The sequence below is a fragment of the Podarcis filfolensis genome (genome assembly GCF_964270895.1).
Source record: "Podarcis filfolensis genome assembly, chromosome: 15".
NCBI classification, from domain to species: domain Eukaryota; kingdom Metazoa; phylum Chordata; class Lepidosauria; order Squamata; family Lacertidae; genus Podarcis; species Podarcis filfolensis.
The window spans coordinates 7,042,790-7,064,678 of NC_139618.1; the positions used below are offsets into that span (position 1 = coordinate 7,042,790).

Genomic DNA, 21,889 nt, shown 5'->3' on the forward strand with positions numbered 1-21,889 from the left:
TCCTCTTAGTCTCCTCGTTTCCATGCTAAACATGCCCAGCTCCTTCAACCGTTCCTCATAAGGCTTGGTTTCCAGTCCCTTGATCATTGATCATCTTGGTTGCCCTCCTCTGCGCATGTTCCAGCTTGTCAACGTCCTTCTTAAATTGTGGTGCCCAGAATTGGACACAGTATTCCAGGTGTGGTCTGACCAAGGCAGAATAGAGTGGTACTATTACTTCTTCTTGTCCTGGACATTATAGTTCTGTTGATGCAGCCTAGAACAGCAATACCTTTTTTTTTTTTGCTGCTGCTGCTGCTGCATCACACTGCTGTCTCATGTTAAGCTTGTGGCCCACTAAGACCCCTAGATCCTTTTCACATGTACTGCTAGTAAGCCAGGGGTCCCCCATCTTGTATTTGTGCATCTGGTTCTTTCTGCTTAAATGCAGAAACTTACATCTGTCCCCATTGAAAGTTGTCATTCATTAAGTTGTATACAGTGGTACCTCGGGTTAAGTACTTAATTCGTTCCAGAGGTCCATTCTTAACATGAAACTGTTCTTAACCTGAAGCACCACTTTAGCTAATGGGGCCTCCTGCTGCCGCTGCGCCGACGGAGAATGATTTCTGTTCTCATCCTGAAGCAAAGTTCTTAATCTGAAGCACTATTTCTGGGTTAGCGGAGTCTGTTACCTGAAGCGTATATAACCTGAAGCGTATGTAACCCGAGGTACCACTGTACTGTAATTCCCTTTCTAAAGCCATCCAAGTTGGCAGCTGCCACAATATCTAGTGGGAGCAAACTCCATGGTTGCTGGGAGGTTTGGGAACCTCTGGCCCTCCAGATGTTGGTGAGCTACAATTTCACCATCCCTGGCCATTGGCCATGCTTTCTCGGCCTGATAGGAGTTATAGTTCAGCAGTTATATTGGAACTGGAGTGTTAGATTGGCCACTGTGAGAACAGGATGCTGGACTAGATGGGCCCATGGCCTGATCCAGCACACAGGCTCTTCTGACAGTCTTATCAACAGGCTCAGGCGAACCCCAAAGTTTGCAAAAGTAGAAACTATCTGGGGGAGACCTGCCTCCCCAGTCGCCCATGATCAGCGAGCACAGAATGCTGGCTGATTTGGGGATGGGGTGGGGTGGGATATGATGAAAAGGGGCATGGCTCACCAGCAATCCCCAAAAGGGGCACTCCACACTGCAACACTCTGTTGCAGGCCCCACTTCCATAGTTTAAATCATTGTCTCTTGACAATGGTTTATGCATCTGCCGCCCCAGGCTGTGCAAAAAAATGAGATTGCACTGAGCAACAGGAATCAACAGCTGAAACTTTCCCCCTATCCCCTCCTGGGCTTAGGGAAAATCCACCAAACACTTCACTCTTTTATTAAGCAAGTGAGGGACCTATGGTCCCAGCCCAGATACTGACGGACTACAACTCCCCTCATCTCTGACCATTGGCCTGTTATTGGCTGATCTGAAGGGCCACAGATGCCCCTCCTCCTCCAAACCCTGCTTCATCACGGCTTCATTTGTCCCAGGCCCAGGGCAATTCATTGATTTTCATTCATTCATTTATTCGCCTCCACTGAAAGGTCGAAAGGCCCTTCGGGCGGGCGGAACAGAGGTGGTGGGCACATTGCAAAACATGTGCTGGGGCTTAAGAAATTATCTCAAATAAAGCCCCCTTAAGGACCCAGGTCACGTTTTTTAAAAAGAGCCTTCCCTATTTCACAGGCTGGTGCCTTTAAATTTTTTTAAAAAGAACAGAAAAACAGCCGGAGAAGCTTTGACTCATCTTGCTTATTATAGGCTCTTGCTGTCTGCCTGGTTTAGCCGTCTCTTAGTAACCCTGTGCACCACAGACACACACACACATACAGCTGGGAAGGCGGAGCTTGGAGATCAGCTGTCAGCGGCTAGGCTCTGCCCCTCCCCACATTCCCAAGCGCACAGTAAGCGCAAAGACCAGAGCCCCATCCTCCCATTCATAAGCAAGGCTGAGCCAGCCTGCTTCTCAGCTGTTCCGGTGAGAGCAGACAGGAGGGATACCTTTCGGCTTGCAAAGCTTCTGCGGACCAGGTAAGCTGCCCCAAAGCATAAGCCCTTGGATGGTGGACAGGTGCAGGAGAAGGTAGCTTGAAAGCATTGCCTCTCCTAAAGGCGAGGAGAGAGAACAGAGAAACAAAGGCAAAGAGGGAGAAAGGAACTCATCTCGCCAACTCTAGGCAGGTTTGCAAGGTGCTTTTGGGGAACACGGTCCAGAAGTGATGCACCTGGGAGGAAAACACCGGCCACCCACTGAGTCTGGGGGCTGCCGGTTCGGGGAGCGAATCGTGAAACGGGATCCAGAAAGAGAGAGAGATGACTTGTGGATTTGGGGCATGATGAGCTAGGCTTCTCAAGTGCAAGAGTGGTAGGTGCATGGGCGTTTATGCTCCAAGATCGCACTTGTGGCTATTTACTCCCAAAGAACGTCTACACTGATGCTGAGTTACGGGTGGGGAGGGACACGCTGGACGTACTTTTCTGTTCATTTAAACTGCTGGATATTCCCCCCACAGCAATCTGTTTCAAGAGCAGGCTATAGAAAGCTGCTTTGCACAGAGTCGGAGCACTGGTGCACCTAGCTCAGCATGCCTACACTGGCTGGCAGCAGCAGACCCCCCCCCCCCCGGCAAGGGGTTTCTCCTAGCCCTACCTGAAGGTGCTGAGGATGGAACCTGAGACTTTCTGCATGCGACGCAGATGCTCTGTCTCTGATGCTCTGCCGCTTCCCTAGAGAAGGTCCCACCCTACACCCCAGCCTATTTGCCAAGAGGTTTCTTCGAGCGTATTTTGGTATGGTGCCTCTAAGTCTCCTACCTGGTGTTAGTGATATTGGAGAGTGTTGCGTTCGTTCTTGGTATTGTGTAGTTGTTGTGGGGAGGGGGGGGGGAGCAAGCGAAGAATTGGCCAGATATCTAGTTTCATCCTCTGGTGAAAAAGGAGGAGAAAACTAAAACAACAACAAATTGCCCTGCTCTTTTTAAAAAAACAGGCATCATCGAGGCTTGCTTTCCCTCCTCTGCTCCTGCAAAAATCCCTCCGACGTTTTTGCAGAGGACAGCTGGTCAGAATGATCTGTTGTTAATTATTGATTTAAACGGTTACAGATCCTTTTCATTATCCGCTGCTCATTCATAACTTTCCAAAGGAGGGTTTTTGTTTTGTATTCACCAGGCCACATTGTGCTGGCCAGCTTTTTAATGTTGGGTAGAGATCCCATCACACACAGGTAGAGATCCCATCACACACAAACACCTCCCCCCTCCCCATTTTTTTAATACACAATTTATTATTTCGATGAGGGAGCTGTTTTAAAACCAAAACAATGCGGCTCTCCTTCACAGCCACCCTCTGGAGGTGGAGAAAAATATTCCTGTTTTACAGAAGGGGAAAGTGAGGCACAGAGCCACCCACTGAGGTTGGAGTCACTTCCACTCTCTACATTTAAAGCACTTTATACCACTTTATCAGTCATGGCTCCCCCCTACCACAAAAAATATCTTGGGAAATATAGTTTGTGATGGGTGCCGGGAACTGTAGTTCTGTGGGGGATAAACTACAGTCCACAGGAATCTTTGAGGAGGGGTAGCCATGACTGTTAACATAAATGTGCTTAAATTGTATGGTTTGGATGTGACCTAGGTTTGAGGTGGGATTTAAATTCCCATCTCTTGGATTCAAATCATAACAAACACAAAATGTTTTATTGTCTCATACCAGGATTGGGGAGCCTGTGGCCCTCCAGATGTTGCTGAACTCCCATCAGCCCCAGCCAACAGGGAGGAATAGGGGGAGTTTTTGGCCAACATATAACCCAGAGAGTTTTCTCCAGTCTCCAATCGTGTGTGTATATGGGAGTGGGAGGTGCAAATACTACACACCATAAATTTAAAGTATGTTGCTTCCCCCAAATAATCCTGGGAATTGTAGTTTACCCCTGCGGCACTACAAATCCCAGTGCCCTTAAACTACAGTTCCCAGGATTCTTTGGGGAGAGACATGTGCTTTAAATGTACGGTGTGTATGCCGGTCAGAGGTTCAAACAGCAGGTCAATACTGATGGCCTACAACTCCCACGACCCCTGACCATTGGCCATGCTGGCTGGGGTTGATGGGAGATGTAGTCCAATGACATGCAAAGGATCGCAGGTCCCCCCTACCCCTGCTGTACCTGTAGACCAGGCAACATCAGAGGTGCAGGGGAAATGTATTAACTTTGCACATAGGATTATAGAACCCCTTGCAATGCAAGGATCGAACCTGCAACCTTGGTGTTATAAGCGCCACACTAGTCTAGCCCATGGATAGGCAACCTAAGGTCCGGGGGCCAGATCCGGCCCAATTGCCTTCTCAATACGGTCTGGGAATCAGAGTGTTTTTACATGAGTAGAATGTGTCCTTTTATTTAAAAGGCATCTCTGGGTTATTTGTGGGGCATAGGAATTCGTTCATATATTTTTTTCCAAAATATAGTCTGGCCCCCCACAAGGTCTGAGGGACAGTGGACCAGCCCCTTGCTGAAAAAGTTTGCTGACCCCTGCAGTCTAGCCAACTGAGCTAAGTGGTGTTGTGTAGTGCCGGACTGTTAAGCAAATAATTGTGTAGCTCCTAAGCAGGGTTGACATACGTCCATAATTTCCTGGACATAGCCAGTATTCAGTCCTTGTAAACAGCGTCTGGGAAATTGCTGAAATGTCTAGGAAAATCTGGGTGTACGGTAGCCGGTAATGTAATAGCTCAGAAACTTTTTGGGGTGGGGTGGGGGGGAGATTTCCCAATAAAAGCTCAACAACTCTGGGCAAAAACTCCCAACTTTTGTGACTGGATTTTCACTTTTTGAAATATGGCAACCCTACTCCTAAGCATCTACTTAGGTGTGGAAGGTTTGGTCCCCCAACTCAGTGGATATCTTTGTTTTATACCCACAAGATCATGTTCCATGGTCAGAAGGGTGATGGGGGTCATAGTCTGGCAACTTCCAGGGGGAAAACCCAGATAATACGTACAAAGAGAAAAGCAAACATTAACAGCAAAACTTTATCAATTCAACACAGCTTTTGTAGCTTTTGATAATAGAGTCATAAGAAAAATAACATACCAGGAGTGAATAAAATGGTTACCATTATAAAATTATAAACGCGGTATAAAAACACAACTTATGTTGTACACTGGGGGAAATAGGAAATGAGAAAACATTCTTGCCTGTTTATAGATGCCGCCAAATAAAATCATATTTCAAAGGGATTTGCCACCCGTGTGACATATATTTAATAAATAACCCCCAGACAGAGGTGAAATTGGAAAGATCTGTGTCACCCTTAGCCTCGTGAATATATACCAGTGGCATACAAATGTTCAAAGTAAAACATATGCTTCTAGGAAACCATCACTCTAGCTATAAAAAGTACATTGAACAGTTAAGGCTAAATTAGTGTTCTAAGCAGCTAGATCTCAGTATTTTAAAGACTATGGTCCAGTGGTTTGGGATTTTGTTTGTTGCTGGTCTAAACCACTGAGCCTAGGGCTTGCCTATCGGAAGGTCAGCAGTTCGAATCCGCGCAACGGGGTGAGCTCCCATTGCTCGGTCTCAGCTCCTGCCAACCTAGCAGTTTGAAAGCATGTCAAAGTGCAAGTAGATAAATAGGTACAGTTCCGGTGGGAAGATAAACGGTATTTCCGTGCGCTGCTCTGGTTCACCAGAAGCGGCTCAGTCATGCTGGCCACATGACCAGGAAAAACCGTCTGCCGACAAACACCGGCTCCCTTGGCCAGTAAAGCGAGATGAGCGCTGCAACCCCAGAGTCATTCGTGACTGGACTTAACGGTCAGGGTTCCTTTACTTTTACCTTTAAAAATACATTCACTTTTCTCATTCTGTGGGATCAACAGAGCAACAAAAACTCTCTTCATTTGCTTGTGGCAGATGCAAAGCTGATTTAGTGAAAACCTTCATTTTACCCTAGCTCTCATCGTATTTGATTCTCATTTTACCAGAGAGCTGTCGGTGAACGTCCAGCAACCAACCTTTTTTAAACAAAAGGTTCTTGTTAGGCTCCCGGATCTGCAGTTTCCCAACCCCTGCTCTTAAGGAACCCTGCCTAAGCTTCCTAGGAACTTCAGCCTTCCCGAAACAAATCTGCAGTAGTATGCCTCCCAACATGTAGCTTCTCGAATGCCTCCAACTAACTCCTAAGAGGCAGATAAAACAGGCCACAACCTGAAATGAGATACACCCAGGAAAGAGAACTCAGGAAAGAGAACAAGTTCCAAGTCTCCGCATTCATACAATTGTAGAATTGCAGAGCTGGAAGGGATCCCTGAGGGTCATCTAGTCCAACCCCATGCAATGCAGGAAGCTCAACACGTGGTCTCCCATCCAATTTGAAACCTTACTGGACCCTGCTTAGCTTTGCAAATGTGCTAGCAGTTTTATTGCTGACGCAGCAGTCTTCAGCTTGCACCAGCACCAGCTCCCATGAAAGACGGTCTAGGCCAGCCTTACCCCAACCTGCTGCCCTGTTGGACTCCCATCAGCACCCCTGGCCAGCAAGGCCAGTGATGACTGAAGTTTTAGTCCAACAACACTGGGAAGGCTGTAGGCACAATGGTCCAGGGTGATGTCAATCTGTGTAACCAACCCTGTCCAGGATATACCATACATATCATACCGTATATACCAGGAGTGGGAAACCTCTGGCCCTCAAGGTGTTGCTGAACTACAACTCCCATCACCCCCCCAAACAACATGGCCAGCGCCCAGGGATTATGGGTGTTGCAGTTCAGCAACATCTGGAGGGCTACAGCTCCCCACCCCCCGTTAGATACCCTGATTATATAGCAAGTTTTACTTTTTATCAGAAACTCAGTCCAGGCCTTTGCTTTAGATGGAGAAAGAAAGCTGATTCTATTGCCTTGTCCCAGCCTTTATTAATAATCCTTACATCGACTGCAACTCCCACGAGTGGCATTTGGACATTGCTTTGGCATGTATTTCCAAGCCCCTTCATCTCAAGCTGAATATATATATCCCTTGGCGGCAATCTGTGTATACTCATGGTGTCTGGTTCTTATCACAACACACAGGGCACCCAGGCACATAAACCGAGCCTAAAGCACACTCCATTAACACCACCAAAAACAAGAGCAAGTCAAAGGCACTACGTTTAAATTGCAAATTCATGGATAATCAGCCTTGTCCTGCCTAGCACTTGCTGAAGAAAATTGCTACAAATCTGCAGCTCGCTCTACCTTGAGATCTGCATCATAAATAAAGCCATCTTCATTTGCAGTAAGAGTTCCTTTAAAAATGGGTTGCCTGCAGATAAGCAGTGATGGGTTTGAGGGTATGCGGGGGTGTATTTTTTTATTTTGCTTCTTTTTAAGGGGAGGAGCCTGTCACCCTCCAGATATTGCTAGACTACAATTCCCATCATCCGTGGCCATGCAGGCGAATGCTGATGACAACTGGAGTCCCAACAACTGTGGAGCCACAATCTTCCCATTCCTGCCCAAAAGGGAGAGACCACGCAACCGGTGTGAGGGAACTTGTGGCCCTCCAAATGTTACTGGACTCCAGATCCCCAGCCAGCATATTCAGAACTCATGGATGATAGGAGTTATAGTACACCAACATCTGGAAAGCCACCGGTTCCTTGCCTCTGCCAGCGCCCTAACAAAAAATTGTATATACATACACAAAATTGGCCATATTCTCGGCAAAGTCTCCTAGGCAGCTCAGTTTACCCACTCCTTTCATATCTTTATCTTCTTTGCCTCAACAGTCAAGGAGAAAGGAGGCTTAATGGCTTAAAATCCTTTAGTACTTCTGGCCTCCTTTACTTAAGGAACTGCTTTATTTCCTCTTCAAGGCCAGCCTTTTAACTTTGGGGAATGTCTAAGGGAAATGGGGCCCCCCCCTCTAATATGTAATTAGAGAGATGGTCATGATTAACAAGTGTGTTTTGAAGAAGATGGATTTTGCATTTGTGCTGGGGCTGGTAGTTTAAATGAGGAAACTGAGAAGGGGAAGTCGACCTCAAGACCAACAGGAAGCTGAGCACTTCTGACCTGGAGGCCTCACTCCAAGCTCAGAGACACATGGATGATTGTTAGCAAAACATCCAGGAAGCAAACCTTTGCAGTAGACATGTCAAAGGCTCAGGCCCACTTGGAACTAACTCTCTCATGTGAAACCTTTCCACTTGTGAAGATGGCCACAAATTTAGATGGCTTCTAAAAAAATTGGACAGTTCCCTGGCAGATAAAACCATCAATGGCTATTAGGGATGTACAAATGTGTCAATTTGGTTTCTCTCACTTTCTCCAGTCTCCAGTTCTCCATCTCTGCAAATCAGTTTGTAGGGAGAGGTTTAAGTCCTCATGAAAATGCATCAGCATTTCAGTGACTTTTTCTCCTAATATACACATTTTTGCAATTGTAATGCATTTTTAAATGTTATTTTCACCAATACTTGGGGGTCCCCAATCTGTGGTCCCTGACCGTCATTCAAGCGGTCCATGGCATATCCGCATTATGTGTTTATATTGATTTTCAATTATCTTCTTCATGCTGCTTTTATTTCTTAGGTTATAATTTATTGCATTATGATTTGAGTTCTATGGAATGAGAAGTCTAAAAGAACAGAGAACAATACAAAATGAAATAAGCAATAAAAATACAATGACAAATGATACAGCACCTAGCACCAGCGAATGGCAATTGCTACAACAGGTAGAAAAATCATTAAATGGTTCATAAGACCATCTTGGCCTTTGACACCTGTAATTGGTTTTAACTGTTGTGAATTCTAAAGTGTCGTAAACCATCCTGGGACCTGCTGTTTAAGGGCAGGTAACAAATTTAATCATCATCATCATCAACAACAACAATTTTCAAGTGGCCCATGGGTGAAAAAGTTTGGGAACTGCCACAATAATAATCCCCATGTCTACACACACTTCACTCCAGTATGTGCAATTCTGTACACGTTACTTGGCTGTTGAATGGCCCTGAAAAATTCAGAGAAGAGCAAATTTCAAAGGACAACTGTGTTTCAATTCACATTTCTTCCAGAAAGTGTGGATTTGTTCAGTTTGCTTTTAAATGCAAACTGAATCAAATTTGTCCCCCATCTCCAGCTGATAGGGAAGACGATGAGGAAAGGATTGAGATTCCCGCGTTGCAGGGGGTTGGACTAGATGACCCTCAGGGTCCCTTCCAACTCTACAATTCTATGATTCTATGACTACTGTACTCAGGTAATGTTTGTGGGCTTTCCAGAAGTGGCATCTGGTTGTCTGCTGCAAGAACAGGATGCTGGACTAGGTGGGCCTTATATAATAACAGGCGGGCCTTATATAATAACAGGCAACAGCCCTTATAATATAATGACAGCCACTTGCAATTATTATTTTTCAGTGCGAAAAAGAAAAGAAAAGAAAAGGCACTAGAAGCTTCAGAAATCCTCCAAGTCCACATGTGGTAGAAACATTGGACTCCTACCCCCCCCCCAAAATGCCAATCCCCTTACCCTTTTCTCATTAAAGGGCTTGAGCTTTGTTGGTAAATGTGGTTCCTTTTAAAAAAAAAAAAAAAAAACGCAATCATTTTTTTAAGGCTGAGAGCTTCTATTCAGTGGGGAAATTGGAACTCATTTGCTGTTAGTTCTGCTGAGTGACTGTCCAGATGAGTTTATGAAGCCTGCAGAGAATTATCTACAGAGCAGCAGAAGCGCCCTGGCCGACCACGAGCGGGGAGAACCTTGGCTGCATTTCCCTGCTCCCCCGCCACTGTACTGTGATTTGCAGCCATGTATAAAACACTCTATAAAAATAATTGGCTGGTGATGGCCTTCCTCCTCTGGCCTTGCTAACAGAAAGGGCATCATTTATTCTGACACTGGCTAGTCCAGAGTACCGGGGTTCAAAACACTAGACTGGGTCCAGACTCGTGGACTCGGAAATGGCTTGAGTCCATTGATTTCAGTGGATCTGCCCCGAGTCTAAATTTAGGTGGAAACTGCCCATTTTAATCTTTGATTAAAATGGCATTTAAAAATAAACAAACAGACAGCATATATAAGCACATTCCTGCCCCCTCCAGCCCAAGAATATTTGGAACTGTAGTTTGCTAAGGGTGCTAGGACTTGTAGATCTGTGAGGAGTGAGCTACAGGTCCAAGGATTTGGGGCAGTGAACTTTAAATGCACGATGCACACAGGCGTTTTCTGAGCATTTTTATCATTTTATTGTTAACCTAACAGGAGTTTAAATGCTGAGAACTTAGACCAGGCATCCCAAAACTCGGCCCTCCAGATGTTTTGGGACTACAGCTCCCATCATCCCTAGCTAACAGGACCAGTGGTCAGGGATGATGGGAGTTGTAGTCCCAAAACATCTGGAGGGCCAAGTTTGAGGAAGCCTGACTTAGACACAAGTAAAAAGGTGAAATACCGAGACACCAAGATAATAACTGAGTCGGTCTGCCCCCACCCCCATATTTCTTCCTCCCTGAGCTGGATAAGGCTCCCTCAACTCAATGAAGTAGCCAGTCACATAATCCATTTTGATATAGTGATTGTTGCAAGGGCTCGTTTAATGAGTACTGCTGCTTTGAGGTTTAATCTCTGAAGAAATTAAAACGAGTGACGTTCACAGGGATTTAAAAACAACAACAAAAACCCAAAAGAGAGTGGTGACCTGCCAGGCAGCAGGTGAAGTCCTGGCGTATCTTTTTGGACACACCATGGCAATCAAAGACGCAGCTGCCCTCGTTCCAGCTGGGCCTCTGAGTTCAAGAGCAGGCTTCAGTATCGCTTACCCCAGGCTCCTGCACCAGATCCAAGAGGGTGCTTTGTCCCTGCCTGGGCCCCCTGTAGAAAACCCATAATCTTAGAAAAGATGGGCATTTGCCCCTTCCCTTTGCAGTGACAAAGCAAGGCAGATAAGGCAAGTCCTGCTTCTCCCTTAGCTCTGAAAAAAAAAGCAGAGGATCCCAATCAGAATCGTCCGAGCAAAATAAAAGGGATGACTAGCCGAGTAGGGAGGAGAGCTGGGCAACATATCGTCCAAAACAGGTTTGAAGTCCATATGGTGCGGGGTATAAATAATGAATCTATCTATCTATCTGTCTGTCTGTCTGTCTGTCTGTCTGTTTGTCTATCTATCTATTGGTGGTGGTGGTGGTGGTATAGGTTTCATAATTTTTGACCTGGCAGTGTGTTGTGAATCATAATGTGTGTGCTATGCAAAAATCACAATGTGGGGGAAACCATGAAGCTAGCCAATGCCTCTACATAGCTCTATCCTTATTTCAGACATGTATCAGTGTATCGTGATGTTTCGCTGGTGATATATTGCAATGTTGAAAACCAGATATTGTCCAGCCCGCGTGGGGAATGGAGCGTCATGGAAGATGAGCCTATATCAAGTGGCTACTAAGGTTACCAGATTTTTTTTTCAATGAATCCGGGGACACTTTTCAATTTCAATAGGCATGATAGGATTTTGTCAGGGGACTGATTTGTAAATCCGGGGACTGTCCCTGGGAAACAGGGATGTCTGGTAACCTTACTAACTAACATTGATGGCTATGTTTTCCTTCCGCTGCAATATGCTGGGAATCACAAGTGGGGAAAGAGGGTCGTTGCGCTCTGATCCTGTTTGCAGCCTTCCCATAGGGGCATCTTGCTTGCCCTCTGTAAGAACAGGATGCTGGACTAGACGGGCCGTGGGCCTGAACTAGCACAGCTCCTCTTATGCTCCTATCAACCTGGGCCTAGCCCAGTGCTCTAAACACTATGCCACACTGCCCAGAACCATCCCAGCTTGCAATGTGCAACCATAGAGGATCACATGCTAGAGTGGCATCTCAGTTCATGCAGGGAGACATGCAATGTACACCCTCGAAACGCTGGCCCCCCCCCAAACCTTCTGCTTAGTGCTGAGATTCCTCATTGCCAGGCAGGCTGGTGTAAAAACACTGCCATAAAAAAATAAAAATTAAGGGGTAATAGGGAGATGTCTTGTACAGTCATTAGGGAGGACACAAAGAGATGGAATGAAACAAGTAGTATCAGATCTTGTCACTTAAATTGGTATTTAGCAGCAGGAGGGTAATGATGTCAGAGGGGGGGGGTTGCTTTATGTTTCTAACCATTTTTACTCTAGAGGCTTATTACTACAGTCTTTGGATGTATCAGCCTGCCTTGTGCAGAATTGGACCCATCAATCCAGACTGGCCCAGTACACAGAATGCTGTGCCTGCGGCAGATCTCAAAGGCTTCCAGACAGACGCTGGGCCCTGGGCCTCAGTTCATATCTATCGATACCCACACGCCGTGCCTTGGGGACGAACTAGAGCCATCCATTCAGGCTACTGGTGGTCAGATGGGGAACCTATGGCCAGATTAGGCTTGTGGGACTGTTTTCTCCAAACAACATGCCTCTGTCCCACATCTGATGCCATATAGATGATGTCAACACAACTGGTTGGTGCTTACAGAAAGCCTGATTGGCTGTTGTGGTTATATCAAGTGATTGACAGGTGGGCGGCCCAGCCCACTTGTCAAAATGGCCCATAGGTGGTGGGAGAAATTGCTCGGGATCCAGTTTAGAATCCGTTTTAGATTCTGGTTTACCAAGCAGAGATACAACTTGGTCTAGTCCTTACAGATCATCCAGGGAGGTGGCAACTTTATGTCTGTCGCACCACTTCAGACCTAATTGTGGAGGTCCATGTAGCTGAATATTCCACCAAACAAAATCAAGATTCTCTGCCTATGGAAAGCTAGCATGTCAGGGTGAAGGCCTTCCCATTGGCAAGCTAGTTGTCTATGTGCAGGGAGATTACACACACACACACACACACACACACACACACACCAATCCCAGGGAGCATTCTGTCATGAAATACTGCCTCCTGTCTGCAGTCTGTTGCATCACAGGCTGCCTACCTCATTGGAAGCTTGTAAGAACAAGACCTAACTTTTAATTTTTTAAAAAAACCTACAACTCTAGCTACAAATATCCAACATGCAATGCAAGGTTTGCCCAACCTCGTGTTAAGAAGAGCTTCAATACCTAAATAGGGGAACTGTGCGTTTTTCAATTGAAATATCTGTATTTTCTTCAAAGAAAGACAATGTAGTTTACACTTGATTAATTTACCATACACATCTTTTTAGAAGTCATGAGTCAAAGGGAAAAATGGAAAGCCCAAATAAAAGGAAGCTAATCTTTATCCATCATCCTCTCTCTTAATCTAAGTAATCAGGAGCAGACCTTGGTAATACGGAGCCCTAAGCGAGGACAAAATTTGGGACAATTTTTCTTATTTTCACAATCATTCCTTTTGGTACAGTTGCTTTTTATGGATCTTCTCAGTAGGTACCCATATAAATATATGTTTTATTATTATTTCGTGCCCCCTTGACTCACGGCCCTGTGTGGGAGAACCGCCTGCAGTGCCCTAAATCCAGCACTGAATTAATCCCACCCAACAGCCTTTCACGTTTAGGGTGATTGGCTGAGTTAAATGCTGATGTCACAAAGGAAGCTTTTCAGATGCTTGAAGCAATTTGAAGTTATGTTCAGTTCAGTAAGCAGTGACTGAATAGGCTAGCAGCCATTCTGTGGGGCAAGACATATAGAAAACTTCATGGTGGAACCTGGCTTCCATGAAAGGACGAAAAAGGTAGTGACGTCATCATATTTTGTGTTTTTGATAAAACACACAAACAGAACATTGGGAAATCCATTTAACCATAGATTTCCCTTTTACGTGGGGCCTTGCAAAGACAATTTTACATTGGGGTGCTAGAAGAGGGGAACCAGAAAATGTAACGACAGGGAGGAAAGAAAAGCCTAGAAGTGAAATGTTCTGGAGAGAAACTTTTTTTAAAAAAAATAATATTCCTGAGGACTAGAAACGTGGTTGTTTTAAAAACAAAACTATAATGGAGAGCTGCGATGCTTCCCACTGTATCACTACAGTGGTACCTCGGGTTACATACGCTTCAAGTTACATACGCTTCAGGTTACAGACTCTGCTAACCCAGAAATAGTGCTTCAGGTTAAGAACTTCCTTCAGGTTGAGAACAGAAATCGTGCTCCGGCGGCGCAGCGGCAGCAGGAAGCCCCATTAGCTGAAGTGGTGCTTCAGGTTAAGAACAGTTTCAGGTTAAGTACAGACCTCTGGAACGAATTAAGTTCTTAACCCAAGGTACCACTGTAGTGATGGCGAATCCAGAGGCCCTCCAGATATTGATAGACTATCCCTAACCCCAGTTTGCCCCAGATCTGCATAACATTTGGTCAGGGATGATAGGAGCTGTACCCTAAGAACTTCAGCTTCCCCATCCATCCACCATTCCGAGCTTGCATAGCACCAAACCAACTGAAGCTGTTTTTCAGAAACACCACCCAGTTCCTTACTCCCTCCCCAACCCAAACCCCACACAATTCTTTCCTTTGAAAACTGGCCAACACAGTCTCTTATTATTAGGATTTAAAAACATGCTCTTGCTTTTAAACTTTGAGCTTAGTGGAGAGTTAATGAGATGTTGCATTTTCCATGGGCTTTAGATAATTTTAGAATTTTGTGTAGCTGGGCTTTTACGGTTGGGTGTATTTTCAAAGACATCACAGGCCACTTGAAGCAGTTCTTTGCCTCAAGCGGCATATTTAACAAACAGCTAAGCACATAAGCCCACTCACTCTCGAATACACCTTCTAGGGTGGGATTTTTGCACTGCAATTAAATGTAAGTGCATAAGATGATCATGCTGGAGCCCACCTAGTCTGTTCTCATAATGGCCTCTCAGATTATTCAATAATTTAAGTAAGCCATGATTGTTACTCTCAGTCCTCCTCCTGGTTGACCTTTGTTGTAAGAATTATTCCTTTTTTTTTGGTATATTACAATTGCATCTTGCCTGTCCTCCACGGAACTCAAGAACACATCGTGCTGCCCTCACAACAACCCTGTGAGGTAGATCAGGCTTGCGAGGTGGTCCCTAGCGCAAGGTCACCCAATGAGCTTCTTGACAGAGAGGGGATTTCGACCTGCATATCCCTGAACCTAGTTTGACACTCTCAACCACAATTCCAGGGGTGGGGAATCTGTGGTCCTCCAGATGGTGTTGGACTCCAACTCCCATCAGCCTTAATCAGCATGGCCAGTGGTCAGGGATGATGGGAGTTGTAGTAAAAAAACAACAACCTGGAGGGTCGCTGGTCCCTTGCATTCTTCAACACTACAACACACCAAGCTCCTATGACTGAGATCATGAACTTGAGGCACTTGAAACATTGAAATCAGAATTGTACATATGCTTTAGACTCAGAACATGGGAGCACAGGAAGCTGCCTTCTACAGAGTCATACCATTGGTCCATCTAGCTCAGTACTGTCTACACCAGTGATGGCCAAATTTGGCCCTCCAGATGTTTTGGGACTACAACTCCCATCATCCCTAGCTAACAGGACCAGTGATCAGGGATGATGGGAGTTGTAGTCCCAAAACAGCTGGAGGGCCGAGTTTGGCCACAACTGGTCTACACTGACTGGCAGCAGCTTTCTAGGGTTCCAGGCAGGGTCCTCTCCCAGCCCTGCCTAGAGATGTTGTGGATTTAAAATCAAACCTTCAGCATGCGAGACAGATGCTCTACTACTGAGTTATACAGCCCTAACTCCCACTCCAAATCTCCAAGTGTGTTTCCTTATGTAGCCAAATTAGCACCATTCAGGCCCAAGAGGGAAACTCCAAGCTTTGCAGAAATGTAAAAATATTTAGGGTAAAATAAACCCAAGGGAGAGAAAATGCAAAAACAACTCAGTGCGAGAATTGAGGATGTTCCTTGGGCACAAAATGAACCAGCTGACTGTTTTGCAGGGGAGGAGGGAAGAAATGGAGTAGCTCAGGAAAGGGCACAATTGGCTGGCTGGCATCCTGAACAGCAGCACTCCGTACTGCAACATTTGGTTGCAAATCCCACTGGTCATGAGTCACTGCCAATATTTGCCATTAGCTTGGGCGTGAGTCAGGTTCTTAAGTCTTCCCACTTTGAAGCCAGCGCATATTTATTAACAACAAATTTGTGGCTTGGCTCTAAGCACCCACGAAAAGCCACTCAAAAAAGGAAGAAAGAACAAACTTCAAAAGGGCAGGGAAATATCAAGGAAGCTCTTAACAAAGCTGACTCCCGGCTGGAAAAGCTGAGCTGTGAATAAACACACACAAGCCTCGAATTTGACTTTAAAAATAAAGCGCTTAGCACGGTGCTCTGGCTTTGCCTCCTATCACCTTGGTGGTAAGCATGTCACTCATCTCAACTTGATCTGAGGCCAAAGCAACCTGACCTGCTTAGCCCAGGCTTGCAACAATGCAGGGGGTTCATTTTGTGACCAAGACAATTCACAGTTTGTGCCCCTTTTTGTTCAGATCCTGTGCTCAGCAATCACAACTCTGCAGCAACCTTGTATTATCCACTGTAATGATCAATGTTTTTACTCTGCTCTTTCAGCAAATAAGGTGCTAGGCTTTTAAAATAAGCAGCAAGTAAGTGCAGTATAATGCAGAACGATGATGACCAGCACAAACATTGGCCTGAAATAGCCAGGCGCTTCTTATGTTTTTAAGACAGAGAAAACAATTGATGTACACATGCATGGAAGAGTTTTCTCTCACTCAATAGTTGGCTCAGATGAACACAGCTCTCCCCACTGTCCTTCGCAGCAGTCTTACCCTGCCAGACTAGAGAGAGCTGTTTCTTTCCACCCTCCTGCGTTTTTGGAAGCAAGCAAACCTTGAAAAAGAAAATGCTTGGATGGTGTAAAGCTGTGGTGTGAATTAATTAGCCAAGTGTTTCCAGTTAGGTTTTATTCCTTTTTTTGCTTTTTCAGCATCACAGCTGCAAAAGCCAACCATTTCCACCCCAACTCCCTGATCCTCACCAGCCATTCACACCCAATACAGGGGGTGGGGGGAGGAGAGAAACAAATCTAATAAACCAAAGTATAGAAAATACAGTACAGAAAACGCCAAGCCTCCCACACTAAAGCCACAGCTTGGTTTATTTTAATTCCTCCAGCACTGTCTCATGAGATTCCAAAGAACTATGCATGTGAGGAAAAATATGTTTCAAGGTGTCCTGTTGGCATTATTAATTACATTTTATCCTGCCCTTCCTATAGGGAGTTTAGAATTATGTACGTAGTTCTCCCCTCTTTTTTTCCTCACAACAACCTGAAAAGGTAGAGTAAGGCCAAGAGACACAGCACAGCTTTATGGCTCCGTGGGGATTTGAACCCAAGTCACTAATAACCGCACCTTTGTAGTATTTTCAGCGGCCACAGTGGCATCTGCAAAAGCATGATGGAACTGCTTTTGCAAGAGTCACTGCTTGACAGTGCTTGCAAACCTCGCTTTCAGCCGAGATGCATCATTACACCTGGCGTAGGGCAGGTAAACATGGCAGGGCCAAAACAGCTTCGTCAAAAGCCTAATTTGGCCCGCAGGCCAGAGGTTTCGCACTGCGGTTTGATATATTGGAGGATGGCTGGCAAAACGAGGGCCCAGTGAGATCAAAGTTTCAGAGTCAGGGCAGCCAAAGATGCGCATGTTGCACTAACGAAGCCGGCTCGTTAAGAGAGGTAGTGAAGAATGGGGTCTTGCCCCTGAATGAGTCTATTGAAAGGCCTCTGGAGCTGGAGAAACCTCCCTTTAAATGCTCCCCTGCCAACTCTTTTGTTGCGTTCAAATTAAAATTCCACACGTCAGGCAAACACAACCACACACCATAGTGGATTTATCAGTGTTTGCTGCGATGAGGGTGGGTTTTTTTGTTTATTTTTGGCCTAGCGAGGCGCTTTGTGCCTGAGGTGATTATTAAACCAAGCGTGTTAAAATGACAACCTCAGAGGAACACAATGCCTTGCTGCTCTTATTTATTTGGCAGCTTTTACACACACAATTAATTTAACCTTGCAAATAGCCTTCTCCCTTTTGTTGGCATCTAGGATGCTGCTGAGGGTCCAGGCAGTCCACCCGACACAGTTTGGCATATGCTGTGGGACCCCCGCCCCAAAAAATGACCTGCTGGATCTAGCAGCTGCCATTTATAAATTTCCCACAATGCCTTGGAGTCTACAACTGCCATGTTAAATGGAGGCCGGGGTTGGGGGGTTGACTAAAGGGCTGCCAAAGCTCCCACCCCAATCACATCTCGATCTGCTCCCCCCAAAATGGTACATGAGGGGTACCCTAGAGTTACCCCACCCCCAAAGTAAATGCTTCATTACCTCATAATGAAAGTCCAGGCAGAAAAGGCAAAAGGCAGTGGTGTTATTTTCAGTACAGCAACCAAGCAGCCAAACTGAGGGTGCTTGAAGGACATTAAAATTAGTATTTGGGGCCAGAGGTTGTAGCTCTTTCCCCCAAGCAAGGAACTATGGGAGTTGTAGTCCAGTGAACAACAGGCAGGCCAATAAAACTACACTTCCCAAGGGTCTTTGCAAGCAGGCTTGTCTGTTAACCCTCATTTATGGGGCCTGGGTTTTTTTGCATACATTACAGGGTTGCTATATTTCAGAAAGTAAAAACCAGGACACCCCAAAATTGAGCCAAATGTCTCTGGCTTGCAAATGTAGCCATGGGTCTGAAGCGGTTGGCAACCTCTACCCCAAATCAGCATTATTTTATTTAACTGTTTATTCTGCTGTTCTTCCAAGGTGCTCAGAGGCACCATAGTCCCCCCTCCCCCACACATTTAACTGGGCTCCTTTGGTAGGAACAGCTGGGCAGAAACCAAAGAAATAAAACAATGAAACTTGCATTGGCAGCTGTGCCACGTTTAACCTTTCGGAGCTCCTAGCTTTCCGGCATGTACGGACATGTTTTTGTAAAGCTGTTGTTCCTTGGCGTTTTTGCAGGTGAAGTAACAACGCAAGCAGAGCTCCGCCACCTTGCCAAGACAGGAATTTTAATCTGGGTTTTGCACACCTGGAATGGAAGCCTGAGGACCTCCTAGGACCCTGCTCATGACCTCCCGAAGGCACTACACTTTGCCACGAACTCTAATGACTCCTCGCCTGTATTCCGAAGGGGCGCTGGGCGGCATTGCCCAAATCACCCCCTTCCTGTACATCAGTAAGGGAAGCGTCGCCTCCAACAGGCAGCTCCTCCTGGCCCGTGGGATCACATGCATCGTCAACGCCACCATCGAGCTCCCCAATTTCAACTTCCCCGAGTTTGAGTACGTCAAAGTGCCTGTAGCTGACATGCCAAACGCCCCCATCTCCTTGTACTTTGACAGCGTGGCTGACAAGATCCAGAGCGTGGCACGGAAGCATGGCGTGACCCTGGTCCACTGCGCGGCTGGCGTGAGCCGCTCGGCCACTCTCTGCATCGCCTACCTTATGAAATACCAGAATGTCACCTTGTTGGAGGCCTACAACTGGGTGAAGTCCAGGCGCCCGGTCATCCACCCCAACGTGGGCTTCTGGAGGCAGCTCATAGACTATGAGCGGGAGCTGTATGGGAGGAACACCGTTAAAATGGTACAGACTCCATACGGCATCATGCCAGATGTTTACATGAGGGAGAGAAGAACCTTCGTGCCTTACTGGGGGATCTGAAGGGAGTCGGCAAGGAGCAGAAAGAACGAGGTCTTTCAAACCAGTCACGGTGGAGAGAGTTAACGGTCTCTCCTCGAGGTCCACTTCTTCGGTTCCTTTGTGAGACAGCATTTTTATTTCCAGAGCACTAAACCAGCAACCCCCATAATCTGGGGGGGCCTTAATCCTAACGTCCCGTGGAGTGAATGTTGCAGCTACTTTGGTGAAGATGTACAGCATCCACAAAACGAAACCGCAAGCCCAGTTCAACAATATACATAAATGAAGCCAAGCACACGAAAAACGGCGGAAGACGTGACCCAAATATTGTCTGTGAATGCGGTAGCTTCTTTTTTCTTCTTCTCCTGTATCCCTCCCTTGTTACACCAGCTTGTTGGCCAAAAAAAAGCCTAATCAGGAGAAGAGTGGACCTTTCCTTTTTCCAGGGGAAAGATTACTCTAGAATCTTGGGTTAAAAAACAAAACAAAAAACAAAAAATACATGGTCAACATCCAAACCCAGAGAAAAACTATGCCCTTGAAATTTTATTTTAAAATTTTTTTTAAAGATTTATCCAGAAAGGTTTTCCATCCCTTTTTGGGGAACTTACAACTAATGTTTGATTTGGGGGTTGGGGGGAAGAATATTAACCAGACAATCCGCCACAAATAAAATAATTTGGACAACTAAGGTGTCCTGTTCTTTTTCTCCCTTACCTGCTCAACATCAGGGCTTTTTGGTCTGGATCCTTAAAATTAATCTGGAACATCCAGATTAATCCTCCTTGGCACAGTATTTGAAAATAATTAAGCAATACCATAAAATGCCCCAGCAATATATAAGGGTGACTCTCGGCATCCTTTTTACTGTGCATTCATGATTATTTGTGATCATGACGGTATCATTGCAGTTACACGTGATCACCCTCTCAATCCCGTTTGTGCCTGCAAAAGTTTTGAGGCAGGTATACAGCTTTTGTTTCAAACTGGTACATGCCCCCATCGCTTCTTGCTGAAATCCTGCAGCTTCCAAACCACAAGTATCCCGTGAGATGGGGGGTGGTTCCACTTCCATTGTTGCCTGCCTCTCCCAATGCCAGTACTGCAGTCACATAGGGGAAGCGTCACAGGACATCTAGGCCCAGGAAGAGCTTGTCTGAGGCCCAGGGAGCAGGGGCTTGTTCTTAGCATGACAGGAGAAGTCTTGCCAAGATGCCCCAAGTCTTGCCAAGATGCCCCAACCTGCGTAGCCCTCCAAGGCCCAAGGCAAGTGGTTGTCCCCCACCCCACCCCACTGCACAGGTCTGAGGACAACTTAGAAGGCAGAATCATGATTGGGTAAGTCTAGCCAAATGCACTATTATGACGTCGTTAACAGTTTGCAGAAGGCACCCGCAGAAATGGTCAGAGCTTCATCACGGTCACAGTTTACTATGCCAGATAGTCAAGCTTACAAGGAGAAGTCAGATCTGCCACAAGCCAAGTCGCTAAGAGGCCCGCACTTCGGCTCGCCTCCTGCAGATCAGCCTGCTTGCTGCTGTCAACACTTGCGCAGTACCAGCTGCTAAGCTCAAAAGCCACCCTCTGAACCTTTTCATCCCCATGCTGGCAGAGCTGTTTCTAAATGTACTTTTGAATCAGCATCAAGCCTGGCTGCCTAAATAGTGCTTGAGAGCTGATGAAAACTGGGGAAAAAGCACCTCTGTTTCCAGCCAGCGTTTAAAGTAGGGTTCTACTAGTGTTGCCAGAGCTGCAGATCAGGGTCTCCAGCTTTGCATGGCCCCTTCCAAGTGGCACACACAGGGCTTGAGACTCCAGGTGGGCAAAATTTAATTAAGAAATATGAAAAGACTGTGCATGAGGCTTGCAAGCTCGAGCCCAGCAGCACCTGGCTGCACATTGTTAGCACAGACACTGCCCTTCTCTGCTCCCCTCTCCCAATTAACCTCCGTCTCCAGGGCCCACCTCTGTGACATCAGCAGGGATTGCCACTAGGTTTCAGGTTGGGGCCCTGAAATCTCAGGGTTTGGGATGCTCCTGGCCTAGCAGCAGCCCCTTGGCCCTGCAGCGGGCACCCTTAGCAGCGCAAGGGCCAGATTCCCTCCTGGACAACTTACTGGGGGCCATGTGTCAACAGAGGGAGATAACAGAGGCAAGTGGGCAGTGCCATGGATGTGAATGTTTGTACAGTAGGCTATTTTCTACACACACTCTCTCTCCACCTTCCCTCTAGACAA

The 21,889-nt window shown here is 46.1% G+C and overlaps 1 protein-coding gene and 1 long non-coding RNA gene across 4 annotated transcripts in view; one reads left to right on the plus strand and one right to left on the minus strand.

The window, feature by feature from the left end:
- The window catches only part of LOC310750236, a 46,930-nt gene extending 27,968 nt beyond the window's left edge, over positions 1–18,962 (minus strand). Inside the window, exon 1 of the long non-coding RNA XR_014542005.1 lies at positions 18,339–18,962. This is a non-coding gene — a long non-coding RNA (uncharacterized lncRNA). The remainder of the gene's footprint in view (positions 1–18,338) is intronic.
- On the plus strand, positions 1,919–20,339 carry DUSP14 (dual specificity phosphatase 14). 3 transcript variants are annotated; one of them, XM_083588060.1, is made up of 2 exons: positions 1,919–2,072; positions 18,969–20,339. In XM_083588060.1, exon 2 carries the CDS (start codon positions 19,077–19,079, stop codon positions 19,671–19,673), a length of 597 nt encoding a protein of 198 aa, XP_083444186.1. In that variant the 5' UTR covers positions 1,919–2,072; positions 18,969–19,076; the 3' UTR covers positions 19,674–20,339. The 3 variants fall into 3 exon arrangements, with proteins under 3 accessions (XP_083444186.1, XP_083444187.1, XP_083444188.1); XM_083588061.1 differs by lacking the exon at positions 1,919–2,072 and adding an exon at positions 13,585–13,731; XM_083588062.1 differs by lacking the exon at positions 1,919–2,072 and adding an exon at positions 17,336–18,284.
- The last annotated feature ends 1,550 nt before the right edge of the window (positions 20,340–21,889 follow it).

Excerpts from the sequence above, each read along its gene's own strand:
- DUSP14 (XM_083588060.1), top strand. The coding sequence starts at position 19,077 with ATGACCTCCCGAAGGCACTACACTTTGCCACGAACTCTAATGACTCCT.